Source organism: Eleutherodactylus coqui, chromosome 4, assembly GCF_035609145.1.
Source record: "Eleutherodactylus coqui strain aEleCoq1 chromosome 4, aEleCoq1.hap1, whole genome shotgun sequence".
NCBI lineage: Eukaryota > Metazoa > Chordata > Amphibia > Anura > Eleutherodactylidae > Eleutherodactylus > Eleutherodactylus coqui.
The window spans coordinates 182,269,223-182,292,677 of record NC_089840.1 but is presented as its reverse complement, the minus strand read 5'-3'; the positions used below and the strand labels follow the sequence as shown (position 1 = coordinate 182,292,677).

The 23,455-nt window shown below is 44.0% G+C and overlaps 1 protein-coding gene across 1 annotated transcript; it reads left to right on the top strand.

The window, feature by feature from the left end:
- The first annotated feature begins 659 nt into the window (after nt 1–659).
- On the top strand, nt 660–22,832 carry LOC136624801 (elastase-1-like). Its single transcript, XM_066598738.1, has 6 exons — nt 660–756; nt 8,427–8,536; nt 9,835–9,929; nt 12,196–12,476; nt 14,084–14,247; nt 22,653–22,832. Exons 1-6 carry the CDS (start codon nt 660–662, stop codon nt 22,830–22,832), a joined length of 927 nt encoding a protein of 308 aa, XP_066454835.1.
- The last annotated feature ends 623 nt before the right edge of the window (nt 22,833–23,455 follow it).

Below are 23,455 nucleotides of genomic sequence, written 5' to 3'. Positions count from 1 at the left end.
GAAGTTCCTGCTCCTTCCCACTAAACATTGTCCACTTTTTTGTCACTTTTGAAAAGAAAGAGGCATAAAACTGAACAAAATGTGTGAGTTTTTGACAAGAGGGTGGTGCAAATCATTTGATAAATTCCCCCCATAATTTAAACCTGAACCAAGGGCGCTAGTGATCTCTAAGCTGGATCCAGTAGATGTACGGGGTCCGTGTATTGTAGCTTGTATGCAGCTGTATTACAGAAGTCTGAAATTGTCCATATTACAAATAATATACTAAAATTCAATCCTTATTGCGACTTTTGGGTTTTTTTTCATTCAGAACAGACCATACCCTCCTCCCACCTGCGTTCCCCAAGACAATATATGACATTACATTTAGGACAGAGATCATAACACTACTCATCATAGTCCAAACTGAGCCTGTTTTCTGTTTGCCAGTATAAAACTGCTGATATTAGTCCCAGTGGTCAGTTTGTAAGTAGAATGCTAGGCACATGCAGAACCATCCAGGCCCGTGTGTTTTGATCAGGGTGCATTGTTGTAAGTGCATCAGGACCCTGGTAACAGCAAAAGTTAGTGTTGTGTCCCCTGTGTCCCCTGATAATGACTCTGCCTCTCCTGTATAAATACCCACACGACGCTCAGCACAGCAGTTCAGGAACCTGGAAATGATTGTAAAGGATCTCCTCATCCTGCTTTTCGTGCTGTCATTAGCACAGGCAACCTCACCTCAGCACATCATCCACCCCAAGTTCCTACACCTGGGTAAGTGACTTGCTTTGTGTCTTCATATATTAACTTTTTGAAACAATTTATTTGTTTTTAGAATTTACTGAACTCAAAATAAATAAAAGCCATTTCTGTGTTGTTAAATATGTAGAAATGATAACAGAAGGTTTATGTGAGAGGATCCCTGAGGGTTCACTGATGAGGAAACTGTCCTCCCTGGCTGAGCCATCTGCCGGGGATCCTTAGACGTTGCTGATCTCTACATATGCTAGAAGGTTCCGGCAGCCAAACCTAAGTAATCAGAAAACAGAAGAATGTTCTGTGGACGCTATAGTGTTATCCAGGCATTCATATTCTACCTGTACTCAGCACTTGGTCCTTTATGGTCTTTGATCCACTAAGGAAGGTAAAGGACATCGTGCAGTGCCTTGTGAAAGTATTCACCCCTTTGGTGTTTTTTTTGTTTTTTTGTAAGTAAAATGGAATTTTGGGGGTTTATAATGTTTCATTTACAGAACATGGCAAAAACTTTGAAGGCACAAAATATTTTTTACTGTGACAAACAATAAAAGACAAAAAAATAAAAACCTTAATAATGTGCATAAGTATATACTCCCTGAAAATCAATACCTTGCGGAGTCACCTTTTGTTGCAATTACAAATTCAAATCTCTTGAGTGATGTCTTTATTAGCCAAACACATCTAGAAACTTGGATTTCTGCCTATTCTTTCAGGCAAAACTGCTCCAACTTCTTACGGGCTCCTTCACATAGACGTATTTGTGCATGCAATACACAGAGAATAGAACCCATTGATTTCAATAGGTTTGTTCACATTTCAATTTTCTGCGTACACATTTTGGCCATGCAAAACAAAAGCAGCATACTCTACTTTTCTGTGCCTATGCGCACCAAAGGTCCCCATAGAAGTCAATGTGCAAGGAGATGCGTAGTACGCTACGCAATTCCGCTGGTAAAAGAAAACATCCGGAACTCATTAGCCATTTTTCAAGTGGTGCGTCCTGTTTGCCACAAGCAAATGAACATATCTTGTGGGTGGAAAAAGTACAGTAAAATATGCCAATACACACACAAAAAAACTGTTTGCTTCGCAAAAACACAGCACTGAGGCATGCAAATGTGCATATGCCCATGTGAAGGAGCCTTTAGGGTGCTTTCACATGGGACAGAATTAGTCCTCATGAATATTTTTCCCTGTATTTGGGGATTTTGCCATATACTGTTTGTCAGACTCCAAATGTATGGCCGGTTTCACATCTGTGTTAGAACCTCCGGCCAGAGGTTCTGTTGCAGATTTGTCTGCAAATACAGGAAGAAAAAGCACTGTTGCATCGCTTTTTCTTCTTTCCAAAAGCCGGGCAGCCAGGGGGTGGACAGCAGGCAGACCCCATTATAGCCGAGACAGAACCGTTTGGCCACGGAGATACCCCTTTCCTGCTTCCTGAATGGAGTAGGAAAGTAAAATCCCTGCCACAGATGTGAAACCACCCTATTTTCTTGTGTTTTTTTTTTTGTTTTTTTTTAAGAGTACCTACACTTTCTTTATAATGCACAGAATAGGCGATTTTAAGCATTTTTGCAATAGGTTTTATTTGTTTATTTGCCTTACAAAACCCCTCTTGAGCTCTGCAGCTAGGTGAGGACAGAGCTGAGAATCCTGTTTTGACCTCACTGCAGTAGAGGGACCCCATCCAGTTGTCTGCTGCTCTTCTCTCTAGAACATCTGTAGACAAGCTGTTGCCAATATACAGTTCCATTTTATTAATAGCTGCATTTTATTTCATGTAATCTCGGTCTTCCTGTGTCCCCAATGTGTCCTTCCACCAATGGGGTGTTGTATACATCCTCTCATTTCTGTCACTGTCCCTGATGGCGTGCTGTGTCAGGAGAAGCTGTTCTATTCTGCAGACAGCTTCTTCTCCTCATAGTGCACCCACTCACCTCCAGACCTGATCAGAGACTCAGTGCATTGAGTTGTGACATATACTACTGCACACCACAGCTATTAATACAAACTGTATATTGGCAACAGCATCTCTATGGCTGTTCTAGAGAGAAGAGCAGCAGACAGCTAGATGGAGCTCCCTCTACTGTCAAAGGACATGCTTAACCCCTTACTGTTTACTCCCTGACTGGGTGGTATTTCTAATGTCCTATGTATCGCACAGGCTCAGAAGTGAGCATGCACCAACCAACAGCAGGAGCCGAATGTAACTGACTGACAGCGGGTCTACCGCTGCAACCCCAGGGATCGATTAACCTCTGACATGCCGCGATCCATGGGCCTGTCATGGCCTCTGATTGCTATTGTAAGCAATAATGCATTGCAATTCAGAAGTACTGAAATGCGTTATCATAGCGATTATAGCTTTTCCTGTTCAAGTCCCATTGACCCATTCAATATGTGTTCTTTCCCTGTGCATGCTGAGTATTTTTTCTGCGACCAAAATCAGCACACAAAATACACGCATAGGAATAAACCCATTGAAATCAATACGCTTTATTCTCTGCACATTATGCGCGCCAAATATGCCTGTGAGACACAGGCCTCAGTTGTGCCAACTCAGGGGCTTTTCAGGTGTATTTATATTGACACTGTGTGACAGATCATGGGACACTTGCACTGTATTCAACTAATGACTATTCAACTATGTGACTTCTGAAGTTAATTTGTTGGACCAGACCTTATTTAGGGCTTCATACCAAAGGGGGTGAATACATATAAACTCACAAGTTTATAGTTTTTTAAATAAAATTTCAACAAGGTTTTTTCCATTCCACTGTAACAATATAGACTACTTGTCAGGTCCACTGAAAAAAAACACTAAAAAAGGACAAATCTATTCAAAAATCACAGAAGGCAGTCATAGTTTGGCTGGATTCACACAGTCGTATATCGGACGGATTTTCACGGCCGGCCGATATACGCTGCTTCTCTGATGCATTGGTTTACAATTCAACAGTGCACATGAGCGCATTTCCGCGGGATAAAAGCACCTGGCCGGCCAAGATAGTGTATTTTGGTCAGGCGCTTTTACGCCGCCGCCGGCTGCATGGACTCCTGTGGGAGCCTATGACAGCTGCCAGAGAAAGGAGGGAGTTTAGCAGCATGACTGCTAAACTCCCACCCCCTTCCCTGCTCCTCTCCGCCCCTTGCCGTCTGTTTGCAATGCTTACCTCTGCCCTGTCCCGCCTCCTCCTACTGCTGGCTGCGACAAGGGGTGAAGAGGGGGCGGGAGCTTAGCACACTAGCTCCCGCCCCATCCTGTCTCCTCCCCTTGCCGAGAAATGGGAAGAGGGAGACAGCTTAGCAGAGCTAAACTGTCTCCCCCCATGCAATGGCATTGTGGCTACTGCATATATGCGCCAGGCCAGGGCCTTCTGAACGGGCGCATAAACATTAGATTTTACACATTTTTACGTCGCCGGCGGGTGAACATAAAACGCTGATGCCTGTGTGAATCCAGCCTTACTGATATACTGATACAGAGATACAAGGGCGGGTAATAACACAACATCTCACAGCATGCAGAACCGCTATACGGAGGAGCATCACACAGGTGCAGAATACTGGTGAACAGCCACTCACACACCTACCTTAGGCCTCTATCACACGAGCAATGCATTTTTAAGCTGGCCCCATCATGGGCAAAGATCTCCTGAACGAAGAATAGCCACGATCAAGTCCTGATCAAAATTAGTGTGTTCTCGTCCATTCACACTGGCAGCTGCGGCATTGTGGATGCAAAAATACGCTGCTGTGCGGAAATCTCTTGGTCGGCAAGAAATCCTTGGAATGGCTATTAATGCTTAAATAGAGTCAGCTGTCTTCTTTTCCAAGTGCGGTCGCTGCTAAACTCCCTCCCCCTCCCTTTTTGTTCAGTTTCCTTAGGAGTCTTTGGGTGCTTATCTCGTCAAAAGATAGGGCAAGACCTATCTTTGGACGCGGCATATAAAATAAGTTACCCGAAAACAGTCGCTGATTTTCTATTTTTGACGGTGCAATTTTTTTATGTGCCCGAAAATCGCTCATGTAAATGAATACATTGGAATTCAATGCTTCTCATGGTCACGATTTTTGCATGCAGCTACGATAGCTGCATATATACAATAGCGATGTATTTAGAGAACAGACCACCCGCTGTTCTCCAAATACATGCAATGAGGTACTAAAGGACTGATTAAGCCCCTTAGTACCTATGCAAAATGATCACTGAAAATTTGTCAGAAACTTAAGTAATACAGATAGAACTACACATAAATATATTCCATGTTCGTAGACATATATAGTTCTTTGCCAAAGTATTTACTCCCTAAGGCTGGATTCACACGAGCGTATACCGACCGCCGTTTTCACGGCAGGCCGATATACGCTACCATCTAATGCATTGGATTCCACAATCCAGCCACAGAAGAAGCTGGTGAACCATTAGTTCAACTCTTTCAACAGTCCTGTATTAGTTGATCACACCATGAAAAAAGTTTGGTACCCTGTTAGCCAGTAGAGCAAAATGCGATTGTTTCCTGCAAGAGAAATCAAGTAATTTTGTAGATATGATACCTTTTTAATGGCTAACAAAAATACATGATGTTAATGCAAGCTTCTGAACCAACGCAGGGTTCTGCTTCAGGCTTAAATTAAATAGATCTGAAGAGGCATGCATATTTATACACACATACTTATGACAAGACACAGACATGAGTGTGATTAATTTGCACTTAAAAGAATACTACCACAGAACTGCAAACATCTTTAAATAGTCACTGATAAAGATGTAAAGGCTTTATGGTCCCTGAATTACCGCCCATTTAGACAGAACGATTATCGCTCAAAATTCACTCAAAAGCCATCTTTTGAGTGATAATCGTTGCGTGTAAATGTGCCCATTTTTCACTTTTCTGCCGAACGATGAATTTCAGTTTGGCATGAAATCCATCGTTCGGCAGAACAGCTGATAAGAAGGACCTCACACTGCGTTCTGCCCGGGGAGCACTGATTACATTGTCTCAGCTGTCAGCCCCATGGCAAAACAAAGGGAATTTATTCAGAGAACAGCGGGTGGTCTCTTCTCTAAATACAGCTCCTGGTGGTTCACACACTACTATTAGGCATTAGTACCAAGTAGTAGTTTATGCAAAAAGGATCACTCAAAAGCCATCTTTTGATCAATCATCTTTGTGTGGAAGTGCACCTTTAGTGTTATCTGTGCTATAGCTATCTCATACTTCCCAGTCAGGCATGAACCCTCTTGAACAATTTAACCCTATGTTGAAAGTGTCAAAAGTTGTTATAAATTTATACTCCCAAATTCTTCTATGGTTTTGTGATTTGAAATTTCCTTTCAGTATAATACCTTTCATATCTTCTATGTCGTGACTAACTACACTACTGGGCCCCACAAGTTTAGCAATAAGACTGGTTTCACATAGCAGGGTTAAAACCCAAGGAGACTCAGAATGGGAATGTTTATAGGGATGGTTATAATGAACTGGGTGCAATCATGACCTGCAGCCCCTACCAAGTATATGTGTAAGCTGACCACAGACTCACTGGATGGATCTATGGGAGCCAAACTGGAAGCTTTAACAAGGTCAAACTCACTGACTGCCTTCATCAAGACATTGTACTTTGTGATTAAATGCTAGTACATAACAAGAGTTGCTTAGTATGATTTGTCACAGCGGTGAACAAGCTGCATGATAACACTTTCACTCGAACATTATGGACAACCTGACAACAAACAATAACAGTCTCTGATTGGTAGCAACAGCGGTGCAGGGGTCTTGGTCTGGCTCCGGCAGCTGCAAACATGAGGCAAACAATATGGTCTGCTTTGGCTCAGTTAACAAGTTTTCTCAAATGGACAACTCAACACTATGTAGGGAATGTGTCCAAAATGTTGACTGCAGCGTGCCTTCACCGCCCAACATGTCCCATGAGGAAGCACAAGAGACCATTCTTCTGTGACTAGGCTCATTCTGCTGTGTCATCAATAACATGCCTCCGTTTGCCTATGCCATACCCTCTCTGCGCGCCATCATGACTTATGCATGGTCACTCTTAAAACATCCATACATATAAGGTGGTAATACATAATATAAGCGGCATTTCACAAAATTACACCCCATTAGGAAGGAAGCCCACCCAAGGAGGCCCTTACATATTTCTGAACTGGGGCAGGTTATACAAATTAATATTATGTCATTTCATGCCATGTGATGTTGGGCATAATGATACATACCGGTTATTCACTACTACTGTTCCTTTTAATGATGATGGCATCTAGTAGTATCTAGCACTGTATTGATGCCGTTATGCTGCATGCGTGAAGGACTATTTCAATTAATTATCCATAAGGGCTCGGTCACACCAGGGAATTTGCGCAGCCAACTTACATCTGCACAAAACACTCGCCTATTAGAGCCAATAGTTTCCTATGGAAACCTTCAAATGAAGAAATTTTAGCCGTGCAAAAACAACACACCTAAAAAAATAGGACATGAGCAACTGAAATTCCCTGCTGCATGCAAAAAGAGGACCTGACTTATCTTTGATGCTCGATGCACAGGAGTTTCCATAGACTCCTATGGGAGCTGTATAAAAGGGAGGGGGGAAGGAGCTAAACATTCCGATTATTTAGTTCAAACTTCTAAACAATGGGAATGGGAGAAGAAGGGAGGTAAGGGTGAAGGGAGTTCTGCCGCACTGCTAAACCCAGAAGCACATTTTAAATGTCCTGCTGTAAGCTCCTGTTAATCCCCACAGGGATGAGGGGACTCTCCAGGGGTTCCCTTCATTGCCTCAGGGCTTCCACTCTTCCCAGTGAGGACTAACAGGAGTTTGCAGTAGGACATTTTAAACTTACTGTGCATCTGTCCCCAAACTCCGAACAGTAGGAATTCACTGTAGTGGGGAGAGAAGGAATTCCCCTGCAGGGAAGAATGAGAGAATCTCCATAGTGTGGAGAGAGGTCGGGGCGGGGCTAGAGGACTTCCCTGAGAATGGGAGGAGAGAGGGTGGGGCTAGAGTAAACCACCCACTAGCCCAGCCCTCTCTCTAGCCCAGCCCTCTCTCTTCTCCCATAGCAGGGAGAGTGAAGTTCCCCTGCAGCGGAGGAATCCCTTATTCTCCCCTGCAGGGGTAACCCGGCATAGTGCAGCTGGTGGATTCCTTCTTTTTCTCCTCTTCAGGAGACCCTCAATCTCCCTGCGGCAGGGATATCCCTCTAGCCCTGTCGAGATAAAGAAAAGCATGGCAGAGAAGGAGGTTTCCCTAGGGCTTCTTTAAAGCAACGCTGCTCTGGATCTGATGAACGCACGTTTTTCACATGAATGACGTTCAGTACTTCTGACGCAGAAAAAGCGTCAGTTCATGCGACCTTTAGGGCAGTTAGACGTGATTTTTGTGCGCAGATAACTTCTGCACGATTTGCACGCCCGTGTGACCGAGCCCTAAGTGTGTACTTGGATTGTAAACCAACACAAAATGCTAATAAATCAATATACAAAGGATTTAAAAAAGTGATGAAATAGTTCAGATTACTTCAGCTCTAGTGGTTGGTATATCTGATGAAGCCAACAATAATATATTGCACAAATACACAAGCGCTTATATCCAAGAACAGAAATATAATGGGTTTTTATGCCATTGAAATAGTTTGACAAGTAGTTTTTTCGTTTCCTCAGACTGGCCAGCAGACTGCGGGGTTGCATTCTTCCAACAGAACACAGCTGGGCGGATTGTGTCTGGAAATGAAGTACGTCCGTTCTCCTGGCCATGGCAGGTTTCCTTGCAGGTAACATTTTACTTTCTTCAGTACAAAATTATTGCCCACGTATTACAGAGTAGCTCATTTTTAAACTGTTAGACTTGCAAATTCTTTAATTTACCAGACTGCTGTACAACTAAGAAATGCCAATAGTCAGGTATCATGTTAATGACTGGCAGAAGGTTAATATGATGCTTTCCTCCCACCTCCCAATTTTGAAGTATTATTAAAACATTATTTCTGATAGAAAATAATATTCTGGTCAATGAGAACAGAAGCTGCAATCCTGAGAATAGATCTTGTGGAAGTAGGTTAATGGGCACTAATGAAAGTGATGAACTTGGCAAATAGGTGCTTTTATAGTAGACTCGTAATTCATTGGTTTACTGTGGGTTCCTCTGTTGGTTTTTGTCTAAAACAGAACTTCTGAGATTTAATGTATTCTGATCTTTCACCAACATTAGGCCTCATTCACACGAGCAATGAGTTTTTTTGGCCGGCTGCATCGCATCCGAAAAACGCATGAACTAAGCGAAGCTGTGACCAAGTCACAGCTAAATTTCGCGTTATCTCGCCCATTCACACGGCCAGGTGCAACGTATATATGCTGCAGCCCGGAATGCCATCGGTCCAGGGAAATCTGCAAAACTTCCTTCCCCTCCCTCCTCATCCCTTTGCTGGCAGCTCCCACAGGTCTCTATGGGAGCTACCGGCTGATTGCGGCTAAAAGTTATGGCAAGACGTATCTTTTTCGGCCTACTTTACGATGCTAAACATCACCCATCTAAATGAATGCATTAAAAACCAATGCTTCAGATGGTTGCGATCTTTGCCCGACGTGTGAGTAAGGCATAATTCACATGAGCGTATATACGCAGATAATTTAGCCGCGTTACAAAATCACGACTATCTGCAGCATTGGATTCTAATGTATTCTTTCAGCTGAGCAATTTTTAGCTGTGTAAAAACATTTCCCCGGGAATAATAGGACATTGGCGGCCGATTTTATACGACGTATGCAAAGATAGGTCTTGCCCTAGGTTTCTATGGGAGCTGAAATAAAGGGAGGAAGTTTAGCTGCGTCCAACGCTGGGCAAAGATTACAGCTGCCTCTATTTATCCATTAGAAGTCATTCCGAGGATTTCTGCCGACTGAGGGATTTCCACGCTGCAGTGTATTTTTTTTGCCAATACGCGGCAGCCGCCAGGAGGCCTTAACATGCTTTGTGTGACCTGGATCAACAAGAATGGTGAATTTGCTATCATAAATTTTGCTAATTGTTTCATTTGTTTGAAACTAATGAATTGTGCTTGTGTTTTTTAAGGTTCGGGCTAGGGGAAATAAGAAATATGTTCACGTCTGCGGTGGGACGCTCATTCACAAAAATTGGATCCTCACTGCGGCCCACTGTTTTCAGAAGTAAGTTTTACCATTGCACTCCATCAATTTGGATTGGTCTCTATAGTTTTCCCTTGTATCAGTTTTCAGAACCTAAGGCCGGTCTCACACAACCAGATTTGAATTGACAAAAACTAGCAACTTTATAATGTTCTTTTTTCACACATTATGGTTTCTGTACAGCTCTAATTGCAAAACGATGGATCTCTGGGATAACTGACTACAGACAGTCGCTGTGTAGTCTGGTTCTGCATACATTCTCTCTTTCTGCTATCCTCTAATTCATACTAACCTATCAAATGAAGAACACTTCTCCCCTCTCAGGATCATCTTCCCTCTCCATCAGTAGCATCTAATGAGTCACCCTTCCAAACTTCCCCATCTTTCCTCAGGCATCACCTGCTTCCGCACTTGGTGTAAGGGCCCTTTTAGACAAGCCAATTATCTTTTGAATGAGAGAGTGACATCATCGGTATCTCATTCGCTCTCCTGCAGCACGTTTATACTGGCAGATACATCGTTGGTTCATTTAAACAAGAAATTGTTCGGTCATTTACATTCGCTGTATAAGTGACTGGGAAGAACTGAACAAGCTCTGTTTCACCCAAATAATAAGTGAACGAGCCAATGATGGATTTTATGCTGCATGAAATGAACTATAACGTAAAGTGAATGAATATTGTTCATCGTTTAGTTGGCGTGCATTTAGACTAAACAATTATCATTTGAATTGCTTTTTTGAACAATCTTCTGTCTAAAAGCATCTTAATTAGAGATGAATGAGCACCAAAATGCTCGGGTGCTCGTTACTCGAGTCGAACTTCCCGCGATGCTCGAGGGTTCGTTTCGAGTAACGAACCCCACTAAAGTCAATGGGCGACTCGAGCATTTTTGTATATCGCCGATGCTCGCTAAGGTTTTCATTTGTGAAAATCTGGGAAATTCACGAAAGTGATGGGAATGACACAGAAACGGATAGGGCAGGCGAGGGGCTACATGTTGGGCTGCATCTAAAGTTCCCAGGTCCCACTATTAAGCCACAATAGCGGCAAGAGTGCCCCCCCCCCCCGCACTGTCAGCATAAAGAACGATGTTAGCCCATTGAATTCAATGGAGTCGGCAATACAGCCGGCTCCATTGAAAGCAATGGGCTGCCGGCGAGCACCGGATGAATTTTCGGGAAGGGCTTAAAAATATAAGCCCTTACCTGAAAATCATCCTAAAATGTGTAAAAATAAAAAAAAATGTATACTCACCTTTCCGCTGAAGCCGGAGTCCAGCCGCGTCTGGCCGGCAGTTCTCCTGAACTGCTCTGAGTAGTATTCAGCAGCCGGGGATTTAAAATCCCCGCCTGCTGAATGAGCTGCCTCTGATTGGTCACAGCCTCACCAATCAGAGGCAGCTCTCACTCACACTCATTCATGAATTCATGAATGAGTGAGTGAGTGCTGCCTCTGATTGACAGCTGAGAGCTGCCCCTGATTGGTCCCTGCGCTGAGCCAATCAGGGGCAGCTGTGTTGTGGAAATATGTAAGTGATGCAGAATGTACATCCGGTAGCCCTACATGGATCTATGGCAGTGCTGGCTACGACTCCATGGCAGAACCCCAAGGCCTAGTTGTGAGAGCTGCTGGTAAGAGCCGCCTGAGAGTACTTTTGTGCACCATAGAAGTCAATGGGGGTATGCAGAAATCCGTGCAAAAAACACTAGGAGGTGCGTGAAACACTACGACTAATAGGTGGCGCTGCAGAGATATTGTTCCATCTCCCTTATTTGCATATTACCCAGAGAAGCATGAATGGCCTTATAAGTCTCCTCACTCATTCACCTTCTAGGTGCTCTCCCTAAGGAGAAAAGATCATGTTCCTGTGCAGGAGAAAGAACACATCTGAAACTCATTAGACTAATTAGTCATTTCAATTGCTGCGTATTTTTTACCACGTGCAAATTCACATGCCATTGCACATTGAAAAAGTACAGTAAATAAAAAGTTTGTTCCACAAAAACACTGCGCTCATGCACCAGCAAATGCACAAATGCGCATGTTACGCCGACCTTAGGGGGTTGATGGTGTGAGGAAGTGCTGGACAGATCTTCTGTAGACAGCAGTTGCTTCCCCTATACTGTGAAGGGATAATGCACACTCTGCAGCTGCACAGGTCACATTCACCTAAAGCTCTTCAGGTTCACTTATAAAAAACTTTATTTTGGGTAATAATAGTTATCATTGCCACCAGTTTGTTCTTCTGTTGTAACTCATCTGATTGCCATTTGTTTATTGAAAAGGGGGAAGGCAGAAGATGCCACTAACTGGAGGATCGTCCTTGGGAAGCATAACCTCAACCGTACAGAACCTACGGAAAAAATTTATGATGTGAAGCGTATATACAGGCATGAACGCTTCCGCTATCCCCATCTGAATGAACTGGACTATGATATTGCATTAGTCAAGCCAGTAGGAGACATAGTGACCACTCACTTCATACAGTATGCCTGCCTCCCGAAGAAAGAGATGACTCTGCGCCCGGGTCATTTCTGCTGGGTAACCGGATGGGGAGATACCAGAGGTAACATGCAACATAATGTCAGATAAGTATGTAGCACTGATGTGCAGAGACACTGAAGGGGCAGCCGGATTCATTATACCACTAATTGATAAGCCATTAGCAAAGGATTCAAAATTGTTTAATAATTGTACCTTTTGTTACATCTTTTGTTCGTTCACTTACGTAATACATTGACCTTCTGCAGTCTTAGATTACAGACCTCCGTGTTCAATGTCCAGAGAATCAATGTAATATAGTGTCTCAGTAAATAGTGTATATCGTGTCTATGTAGTATACTCAGTGTCTGGCAGCATCCAGATGAGGAGTGCACAGATCATAAAGCAGATAAATGGGACATGAAGTGCTTCATTCACTTTTTATATCTTCATTCTGCTTCATGCTGACAACACATTGAATGGATACACTAGTGTCAGTCCATAAATGTGACATCCTTCGCCATCTCTTCAGTTCATAAACCAGGACCTGCCCCAAACTGATGCAGCTAATGACTCAGTAGGTCGTATTTAACCAGCATATAAAAATTTGTAGGTGAGCACAAATTCCAACTAACGCGGTTATCATCCTTAGTGACTCATGACCACAACTGTATCCTGGGTGAGCCTCTTCTACTCTACCCTTTCACTATTCCCAGCAGTGTCAGACTGGGGTGCCCTGGGTCCCCCTGCAAAATTCATTCTGGGGGCCCGCTGTACAGCTACATACAAATATTCATAATATATGCATTCTTCATATAGCTCAGTAGAAAGGTGATTGCATTTGTGTGTGGCCCTGTGTCCACTATAGTATATGGAGAATTTGTGCAGCTCGTAGAGTCAGGCCCATGCTGGCTCACGGCCCACCAGGGGATTCACCTGTTTCCCTGTGGGCTAGTCCAAACCTGATTCCCAGAATCATCATAGTTTAAAATGTCATTCGGTATGGATGTATCAGGGGACAATACAGAGATCTTTCCCATTATCTATTATACCCAGGATTGTAGCAAGGGGGGGGGGGGTGCTCTAATAACTTTGTATGGCTGTATCAGAGGACAATACAGATATCTCTCCCATCATCTATGTATGCCCAGGAAAGTGACTGTAACAAGGGGGCGCCCTCTACGTCTAGAAAGATGGTTTCTACACCAACATAGAAGGGGGTTCTTTACTGTAAGAGCAGTGAGACTATGGAACTCTCTGCCTGAGGACATAGTTATGGCAAACTCGATAAAAGAGTTCAAGAGGGTCCTGGACTGCTTTCTTAAGCGATACAATATTACATGTTATATCACTAATTATTTTAGAAGGGTCAGTGATCCGGGGATTATTCCGATTGCCAGATTGGAGACAGGAAGAGATTTTTTCCTTAAATCGCAAAAATTGGCTTCTACCACAATAGGTTTTTTTGCCTTCCTTTGGATCAACATTCAGGGGTAATAGGCTGAACTAGGTGGATATATGGCTTTTTTCAGCCTAAAATACTATGTTACTGAATCAGCAGCTACTTTAGTATTTTATGTACCTGCCAGACTAGCAGACTTCTTCTAGGCCTTGATCATTTCGGTGACAGCTGTTTAGTATCCATCATTGTTGTATATTACTTTCAGTAATTTTTTAATGTATTTTTTCCAGGTGGAAAAGAGAACCTTACCCTGTCAGAAGTTCTGAACCAAGCCAGGCTGCCCATTATTGACACCAAAACTTGCCAACAGAAAAAATTCTGGGGTGAAAGAGTCCGGGAGTCAATGATCTGCGCAGGTTTCCGAGACATTGGAGGACCCCCTGCTGCCTGCCAGGTAATGAGCCACAGCAAAATTCTTGTTTTTCTGGCACTTATTGCATATCTCTAGAGCCAAAAAAAAAACATCACACTGTCTGGGAACAGATGCTGAATTACAAACAAGAATAGTGTACATAGATATTATGTGTATATTGGGGCTTATCAATAAAGGCGTAATTTGAGCCAATTTTATACTAGTTCCTAACAGGTGTAATCTATGCTTGTATATGTGGTGAATATTTAGAGATGCTGGAAAAACTAATAGATGCACCAAACCTTTTTTAAAATGCACCAAATTTTGACAAAATTTACAAAAAACATGCATGCAGGCCAGAAAACAGTCAGGAGGAGAGGCATTAAAAGCTGAGAAGCACCATAATTTACATAGTTTGTTTGGCATTCCCGCAAAATTTATCTCAGAGAGCAACAAATGGCTGAGAGTTTGGATTCGCAGCCATATGAAGGATGTTATACCACAAAAATAATGAAACGTTTCAAGAGTTTATATATACAAGACCAATGCGAGCGCCAAAAACAAAAGAGATGCGTCAAAAAAAAACATGCAGTTGTGCCACAATGAAATAGATTTTCTGACAGCGCTCAGAGGCTGAAAGATTGCACAATAAAATTGTGCCAAATTCAGCAGGTCCTTAGGATGAACACCCACGTGCGTTCTTTTAACGCTGCGATATCACTGCGTTTTTTTAACGCGATTGTCAATGGGACTTAATTGCAAAGCACAAACTTGCGATGCATTTTTAACATTAGAAAGTCCCATTGACAATCACGTGAAAAAAAAAAAAAAGCGATATCGCAGTGTTAAAAAAAACCCAAGTGGGTGTTGACCCTTAGGGTGCATTCAGACGAGCATGTTTATGTGTGTACATTTGTGCGCACATAACCACGCGTCTATTAGAACCATTGGTTGCCTATGGTGTATTCACATATCCGTGTTTTACATGCGTGCACCATAGGTCCGTGGTGCGTGTCAATATTTCCCGCGGGGAGTCACCTCATCACTGAACACTGTGACAGCACTGTCTCAGTGTTCAGTGACAAGGGGACTCCCCACGGGGAGTAAAGAATCCCCTGCCACAGCTGTGACAGCTGTGACAGAGGATCGTGAAGCTCTCCCATTGATTTAAATGAGGTTTTACTTGGTCTAATCTGCGCTTACTTTTTGCATCTGTTTTCTGACATTCAGCTTCATAAATGTGTCAGGAACATCCGACACACAGAGGCCACACCCACATTTGTAATTTTTCATTCTTTTTGGCACAAATCAGTTGTAAATATGTCGTGAAAACAGTATGTCATTATTCCGGCACAAATTACACCACTAATCTGGTGAAAAAAGGCTTTATAAATAAGCTCCACTATGTATAAATTAAAAAACTTATTTTGCTGCAAACAGCAGCACTGTTTTCAGTGACCAAGTAAAAGACACAACTTTTAAACTGGTTACAAAGTGTTTTGAGAGATGCAAGTTTGTCCTGACCCACAATGTGTTTTCTTGAGAGTTTAATATGCTATCAGATGTCGGAAACTGTGTTGTATACTTGGGTTGCACCCAGTTATGCAAATATATTTATAGGTGGAGTGAAGTCCATTTTTATCAATGGACCCCGCCCATGTAGCTGTGTCATTTATTACCCCAAGTCTAGATATGAGCTGTTTGGACATGGAACAACCATTAAAGGAGATGTCTCGAGGAAGCAGTTAATTTTTTTTTTTGCCCAGTACCCCCCATTAAACATACATTACAAAGCCCCCCTGTAAATGACATTTCTAGCTGGTTCGTACTTACCGTTCCAGCGTTTCAGCAACTTATAAAAGTTTCCTCAAGATGGCCGCCGGCTCTTTCCCCGTCGCTCGCTGCAGCCCGACGTGCGCGCTCCCGAGACGCCGCCAGCTGTGTCTCCATGGCAACCGGACGCATCGCAGCCGCCGACCAGACGCCCCGCAGCCGCCGACCAGACAGCAGGTAACCGGCGCTAGCCCCCGGCTCCCCAGCGCTAGACCCTCAGCCCAGGTGAAGGCCCCGGAGCCCAGCGCTAGGTTCCGGAGCCCAGCGCTAGTTCCCCCGGCCTAGCGGCAGCCCCCCCCGGCCTAGCGACAGCCCCCCCATCACAGCGGCAGCCCCCCCCGGCCTAGCGACAGCCCCCCCGGCGCAGCGGCAGCCCCCCCCGGCCTAGCGACAGCCCCCCCATCACAGCGGCAGCCCCCCCCGGCCTAGCGACAGCCCCCCCGGCGCAGCGGCAGCCCCCCCCGGCCTAGCGACAGCCCCCCCATCACAGCGGCAGCCCCCCCGGCCTAGCGACAGCCCCCCCATCACAGCGGCAGCCCCCCCCGGCCTAGCGACAGCCCCCCCGGCGCAGCGGCAGCCCCCCCCCGGCCTAGCGACAGCCCCCCCATCACAGCGGCAGCCCCCCCCGGCCTAGCGACAGCCCCCCCATCACAGCGGCAGCCCCCCCCGGCCTAGCGACAGCCCCCCCGGCGCAGCGACAGCCCCCCCGGCGCAGCGACAGCCCCCCCCCCGGCGCAGCGACAGCCCCCCCCGGCGCAGCCCGGCGCAGCGGCAGCCCCCCCCCCGACCCATCACTTACCTGGGAGGCTTCTCGGGGCTGCTGGGCTGGGCTGGGCTGGGCTTCTCCGCTGGGCAGCTCCAGTTTCTGCACCTTCCTCTAACAGAGGATGGTGCAGAATGGCCGCTTCAGCGCGCTCCCGAGCAGTGACAGCTCGTCTGCGCATGCGCAGAAGAGCTGTAGCGGGGAGCACACTGAAGCGGCTCGTGCTGAATGGAGAAGACCGGACTGCGCAAGCGCGTCTAAAAAAGCAAGCTGCCAGCGAATTTAGACGGAACCATGGAGACGAGGACGCTAGCAACGGAGCAGGTAAGTGGAATAACTTCTGTATGGCTCATATTTAATGCACAATGTACATTACAAAGTGCATTAATATGGCCATACGGAAGTGTATAACCCCACTTGGTTTCGCGAGACCACCCCTTTAAGGCTACAGAGTCTGCAGACCATATAATAAATAAATGGAGCCTTTTTCCGGCTGTAATTGTTTTTGGATTTGGATCTTGGGCATGAGGATCAAGGTACACATTGGTTAGTGCAAACAAAATTATTTTCTATATGATATGCTTCTTGCGTCAAATGTAGTTAGAGTGTTAAGGACCGTTACACATGACCGGTCACATTAACCTTTCAAGCTTTGGGTTCCAAATTAGGCCTTAGTCACACGGGCGTTTTTTCACGCGATTTGCGGATCGCATGACGGATGCGCATCCGCAAGTCGCGTGACCGCTGCGCGCAAGTCACCCGCAAATCGCCCGAAAATCTGCTCCTAGCCGCGTTTCATTAGAAACGGGCCGGAGCTGTCCAGCACATTGCATTCAATGGAGACGGCAATAGAGCCGGCTCCATTTAAAGCAATGCGCTGCGGGCGAGCCCGGGATGAATTGTCGGGAAGGGCTTAAATATATAAGCCCTTCCCTGCAATTCATCCTAAAATGTGTAAAAATAAAAAATATATATATACTCACCTTCTACCGGCAGCCGGAGCTCCGCGCGGCCGTCCTGCAGTGGGTGTGAAGGGGGTGTGAGTCAGACCTGCCCCCTGATTGGCTCAGCGCTGAGCCAATCACAGGCATGTCTCACTCACACCCATTCAGGAATTCATGAATGGATGTGAGTCAGACCTGCCCCTGATTGGCTCAGCGCTGAGAGGCAGCAGTCACTCACCCATTCATGAATTCATGAATGGGTGTGTGAGTGAAACCTACCTCTGATTGGTCAGGGCTGTGACCAATCAGAGGCAGATCATTCAGCAGGCGGGGATTTTAAAGCCCCGCCGGCTGAATAGTGCCGAGAAGCAGTTCAGGAGAACTGACAGCGGCCGCGGCTGGACTCCGGCTGCAGCGGAAAGGTGAGTATACAATTTTTTTTTATTTTAACATATTTTAGGATGAATTGCAGGGAAGGGCTTATATATTTAAGCCCTTCCCGACAATTCACCCCGCGCACGCTGGCAGCCCATTGCTTTCAATGGAGAGGCTGTATTGCCGGCTCCATTGAATTCAATGGGCAAACATCGTTCTTCTCTGTCACAGCTGTTACAGCTGTGGCAGAGAAGAATGATCAGTCTTCTATATGTTCTCAATGGGGTCGGCGCTGCTGCCGCCAGCCCCATTGAGCGCATATAGAGAAGAGAACAGGAATCGCAGATCGCAGATAGGTGCGATCTGCGATTTCTGTTCTATAATTTATCGGACGAGCGCATAAAAAGCACTCATGTGTCCGATACCATTGCAAAGCAATGGTTTTATAAAATCGCCGGACGCATGCGCATGCGCAAATCGCGGCTAAAAACGCCCGTCTGACTAAGGCCTTAGTGTGTTCCTGGATGCATCAAGGAGGCCAAAAACTATATAATTTATAGTTATTAGTTCCCACAGATACGTAGAGTTGAGCCGCGGCAGATATACAGCTCACTCTGCTTAAGGTGTGCGAACTCTGAATCTTTATTAACTTTTCATAGCGTTTCTCAATACAGGAAAGGAATACGTCATTAGTCACGGCTTTAATCTTATTGGGTTAGAAAAACATCAAGAATTGTGCTTTGTTCAACAATCAGCGCAGTGAGAATAAATATGTGAAATATCCTTCAAATGATTATTCCTCCCTTGTGAGTTTGGATGATCGCAGCGTCTTATCAGCATGATTTGCTCTTTTCCCAAAGCTCAGGACGTGGGGGAGTCTCTTCTGATAGCGACTGTACCAGGCAAATGTTCTCGGATGAATAAAAAAAAAAAAATCATTAGACATTGCACCGAAAGTCATGCTCTAAAGTTATTTCTGCTTTAATTATTGTTTCACTACACACAAGCTTATTTACATCTTATAATGCTCCATTTTGTATCTAGCGGCCATTTTGAGACAGATTCTTCCATTTTATGGACCTGTACCTTCTCAAGAGGATAGGCCAAGCTCGGGAAATAACTTTCACCACAACATCACTTAGCGTGATCAAGGGCACATGCTTTGATTACAATAATTAAAATTTATTATGATTCACTTATTACCATTGGTTGATAAAACATAAACACAATATGAGTATGCGAGATAAGGAATTTAACATCTAAAATGCCCCCCTATTTAAAAAGTCCAGATGTGTTCTTTTCCTGATGGTTTTGCGCAGCGTACTGTGTATTGCGCACCTCCTATAGACTTCTATGGTGACCTTTGCTATGCAAATACGCAGAAAGATAGAGCAGGTCTTATTTTTTGTACGTGGCTGTAATTTGTGCAAAAAAATCATTGACAGCAATGGGTTTTGTTTGGGTATTGTGCACATATATCTTACAAATGCATAAACACTTGTAAATACGTCCATCTGAAGAAGCTCTTATTCCAATGTGGCCAATAGAAGATAAATCTTCTTCTTTTTTCTACAATACCAACAAGGAATTACCTAGAAAATAATTTCTCAATTGCATTTCAAACTTTATGGTCTACCTAATTGACTGAGCATGTAGATTGCAATATGTTGACAAAACAGTACAAACATTTAGGAAGGGAATTAATAGTTCCTAGTTTAATGCTAAATCCAGCCTTAGGGTGCCTCCACACAAGCGTGTTTTTGTGCATGCATACGCATGCAGAAAAACATGCTTCTATTTGTAACATTGCATTCCCTATGGTGTGTGCACAAGTTCGTGCTTTACAGGCGTGTGCCTGCAAAGATAGAACATGCGTGCACCATTGGGAATGCATGACAGCATTCCTTTGGCGAGAGCTGTCTGTGATTGACTGAGCACGTCAGCTCTTTCAGCAGACGGGGATTTTAAATTCCAGCCAGCTGATAGATCAGCACTAGAGAGTCGGGGACAGCTCTTTTACTTGATTTTCAGGGAAGGGCTTATATGTAAAGCCCTTCCCTGAAATCAATTGATGGCAGCAGAATCCTCTGCCGTAGCTGACATGTGTGACAGCTGTGGTAGAGAATTGAAGAATTCCTCTGCTGCATCTGTCAATTCTTTTAACTAGCGGGGATGAAGGAAACATCTGCCGCATGCGGCAGATGTGTTTCTCATCCCCGCGGGGGTCACGGCAGCGCGGACAGGTGAGTATATATATATTTTTTCTTTACACTAAAATTTTTCTTTTTCAGGGAAGGGCTTATATGTAAAGCCCTTCCCTGAAAAAGAATGCAAGGGTGCGGCAGACCATTTTTTTCAATGGAGCGTCTGGCAGCAGCCACGGCTCCATTGAAAACAATGCACGGACCTGCATTCACGTGTGTTTTTGCACATACATGGGTGCGCACCTATGTACGCAACTATGTACACGCAAAAACACACTCATGTGAAGCCGCCCTTATAAAGCATAGCCTGTGTAGGCATCTACTGCAAGCCCATGAAGATTTGAAAGGGTTAAAATCTCTCCCATTAAACAGACCGGTCCCTGTGGCATGATAGACAAGGAGTACTGAACATGTGTGAGCTTTTCTGGCAAACTTGGTATCTAGGCAACCTTAACGAGTGTATAGAATTGGACAGCTCATATAATTACTTATTTCATTTTTTTAAGCTTTGATGTTTGTTCCTTTTTTCTTTACTTTATTGTTGTATGCCATTTTTTATTGCTCTGTTAATATGTGGGCTGTTTTGCACATTTCTCTCAATGTTTTCTGGTCACTATTTTCTACTTGTTCGTTTTGTTATGCCTCTAATATTGTACCTGGAAGAACTTAAAGGGGTTGTCCCGCGATGACAAGTTAAGTTAAACACTTCTGTATGGCCATATACATGCACTTTGTAATATACATCATGCATGAAATATGTGCCATATAGAAGTTATATACTCACCTTCCCTGTGCTGGCATCCCCGTCTCCATGGTGCCGTCTAATTTCAGCGTCTAATCGCCCGATTAGACGCGCTTGCGCAGAAGGGTCTTCTCCCTTCTGGTCGGTCCGGGCACGAGCGGCAATCTGGCTTCGCCCCCTTCTAAGCATCATCGCGTAGCTCCGCCCCGTCACGTGTGCCGATTCCAGCCAATCAGGAGGCTTGAATCGGCAATGGACCGCACAGAGCCCACGGTGCACCATGGAAGAAGACCCGCAGTGCATCGTGGGTGAAGATCCCAGTGGCCATCTTGGAGGAAAAGAAGGAAGAAGTTGCAGAGAGGGGATTCGGGTAAGTAAAAATTTTTTTTTTATTTCAACACATCCCTTGGGTTTGTCCTGCGCTGAACGGGGGGCCTATGCAAAAAAAAAAAAAAAAAACCTTTCGGCGCGGGACAACCCCTTTAAGCAAATTTGCTACAGTAGTTCTGTTCCACTGCCTCCCCACTACTGAACATGTAGATATGTACAGATGCACTTTGTACAAGACTTTATAAATTCTTTTGTACATAACACAGTGTATGTGCATTCACAGCAAGTCTGGTCTATACCCTGAGACATCACCCGGCCAAGACGTTCTTGGTCCATGTTGTTTTTACTTGTCCAAGAGATGCAGGAGCATTGTACATAGATATTGTAAAGGGAAAGATTTTGTCATTTTTTTCATAAATGCTGATGATGATTATCCGTTCAGTCAAGGCTGACCTTCGCTTACTTTGTGGGTTATCGTTCTCCATGCTTTCCCATCCTTGATGTTTCTTTCAGTTCTTCCATGTGCATGTTTGTATCAGCCTTGATTGTATCCAGGCAGTGTGTTCTTTGGTGTTCTCTTCTTCGTGACCGACTAACTGTGCCGAGCATCAATGTTGTTTCCAGAGAATTGGCTCGCATGATAAGTAAAAAGTATGAGAGCCGATGTTTGGTGATTTTGCCCTCTATCAATATTATTGGTTTGATAATCTCTAGGACCATCTTATTGGCGACCATTGCTAAAGCTTCATAAGATTAATGTCTTAATGAACCAAAATCTTTTATCCAGCAGTTTCATTCAAGTGTTTGGCCAACCTTGTCAATTACTGCTGCCAATTCAAAGAACCTTTCCATCCAAAATCAAAATTTACCTGCAAAAATAAATCAGTATGCCATACAGTTCAGACAGGAATTGCTAGGATATAACAAAAAGTTAATGTTTCACAATCTACTTGGGTTAAATTGGCCATAATCTGCCTATCTCTTGCCCACCACTGATGAGTTATCTGTCTGTCATTGGAACTTCAACTGCACCAACACATTGTCTGGCAATTAAAAAGGTTCTTCCTCTAAAAGTTTAAAGAATTTTTAAAAATATGTTAAAATTGCATTTTTTTTATTGACCTGACAAAAAAACACAAAAGATGCACATCTGAACTTATTTGGTACGGCTAATTTGTTTTGTATTTTTTGAACTTTTTAGTCCATACGGTAACAAACATAAGCATATATGACGTAAAAATGTTTTTTGTCTACAGGGTGACTCTGGAGGGCCTCTTGTTTGTCAGAATGGAAGAGAAAGATGGGAAGTTCATGGTATTGTCAGCTTTGGACCAATTGGTTGCACAGTAGAGAACAAACCAAGTGTTTTCACTAGGACTTCAACATATGTTCCTTGGATTGAGGCTACAAGGATCCGTGATTTCTTCTTACATTAATTGGTGGCAGGCAAAAGGAGATGACTTTGAAACTTTAGACAGCATCTCCTCTAATGAATGAGGAATATGGGATAATTTTAAAAAACAAAAAATATCCCATTCCTCCTATTATCCTTTTCTTTTTCTAAGAAGAGCTTTTTTCTGCCTAGAAATCACGGGCAGAAAATATAGCTCTCTTACAAATCTGGAAGGCATTAATCACAACATAGCTACTATGCTTAGTGATATTATCCTGTACAACCAGATAGGGTAACGCACATTAGCACAACAGCTCACTGTGAATGGAGTGCTTTTCAATACATGCACCCCCACTTTCTACAGAGCTCTATATGAGTTAGGCATAGTCACTGGCTCTAGATTTAGAGAACTATAAGTGACATAAGTGAGTACTACTGGATCTCAACAGATATTGTCTATTGCATCAATGACAATGTCTGTGGTTATCTGAGCTATATCCAACGGAGACTCAGAAATTGGTGATCACAGCATATAAGCTGTCATATACCTATTATCTGTCAGATCTTGGACTGGTGTGAATATATGCCATATTAGTCCAAGAGCTACAAATGTATGACTGATAACACTACAGTTGACTGTGAATGGAGTGCTCTCTAATACATGCA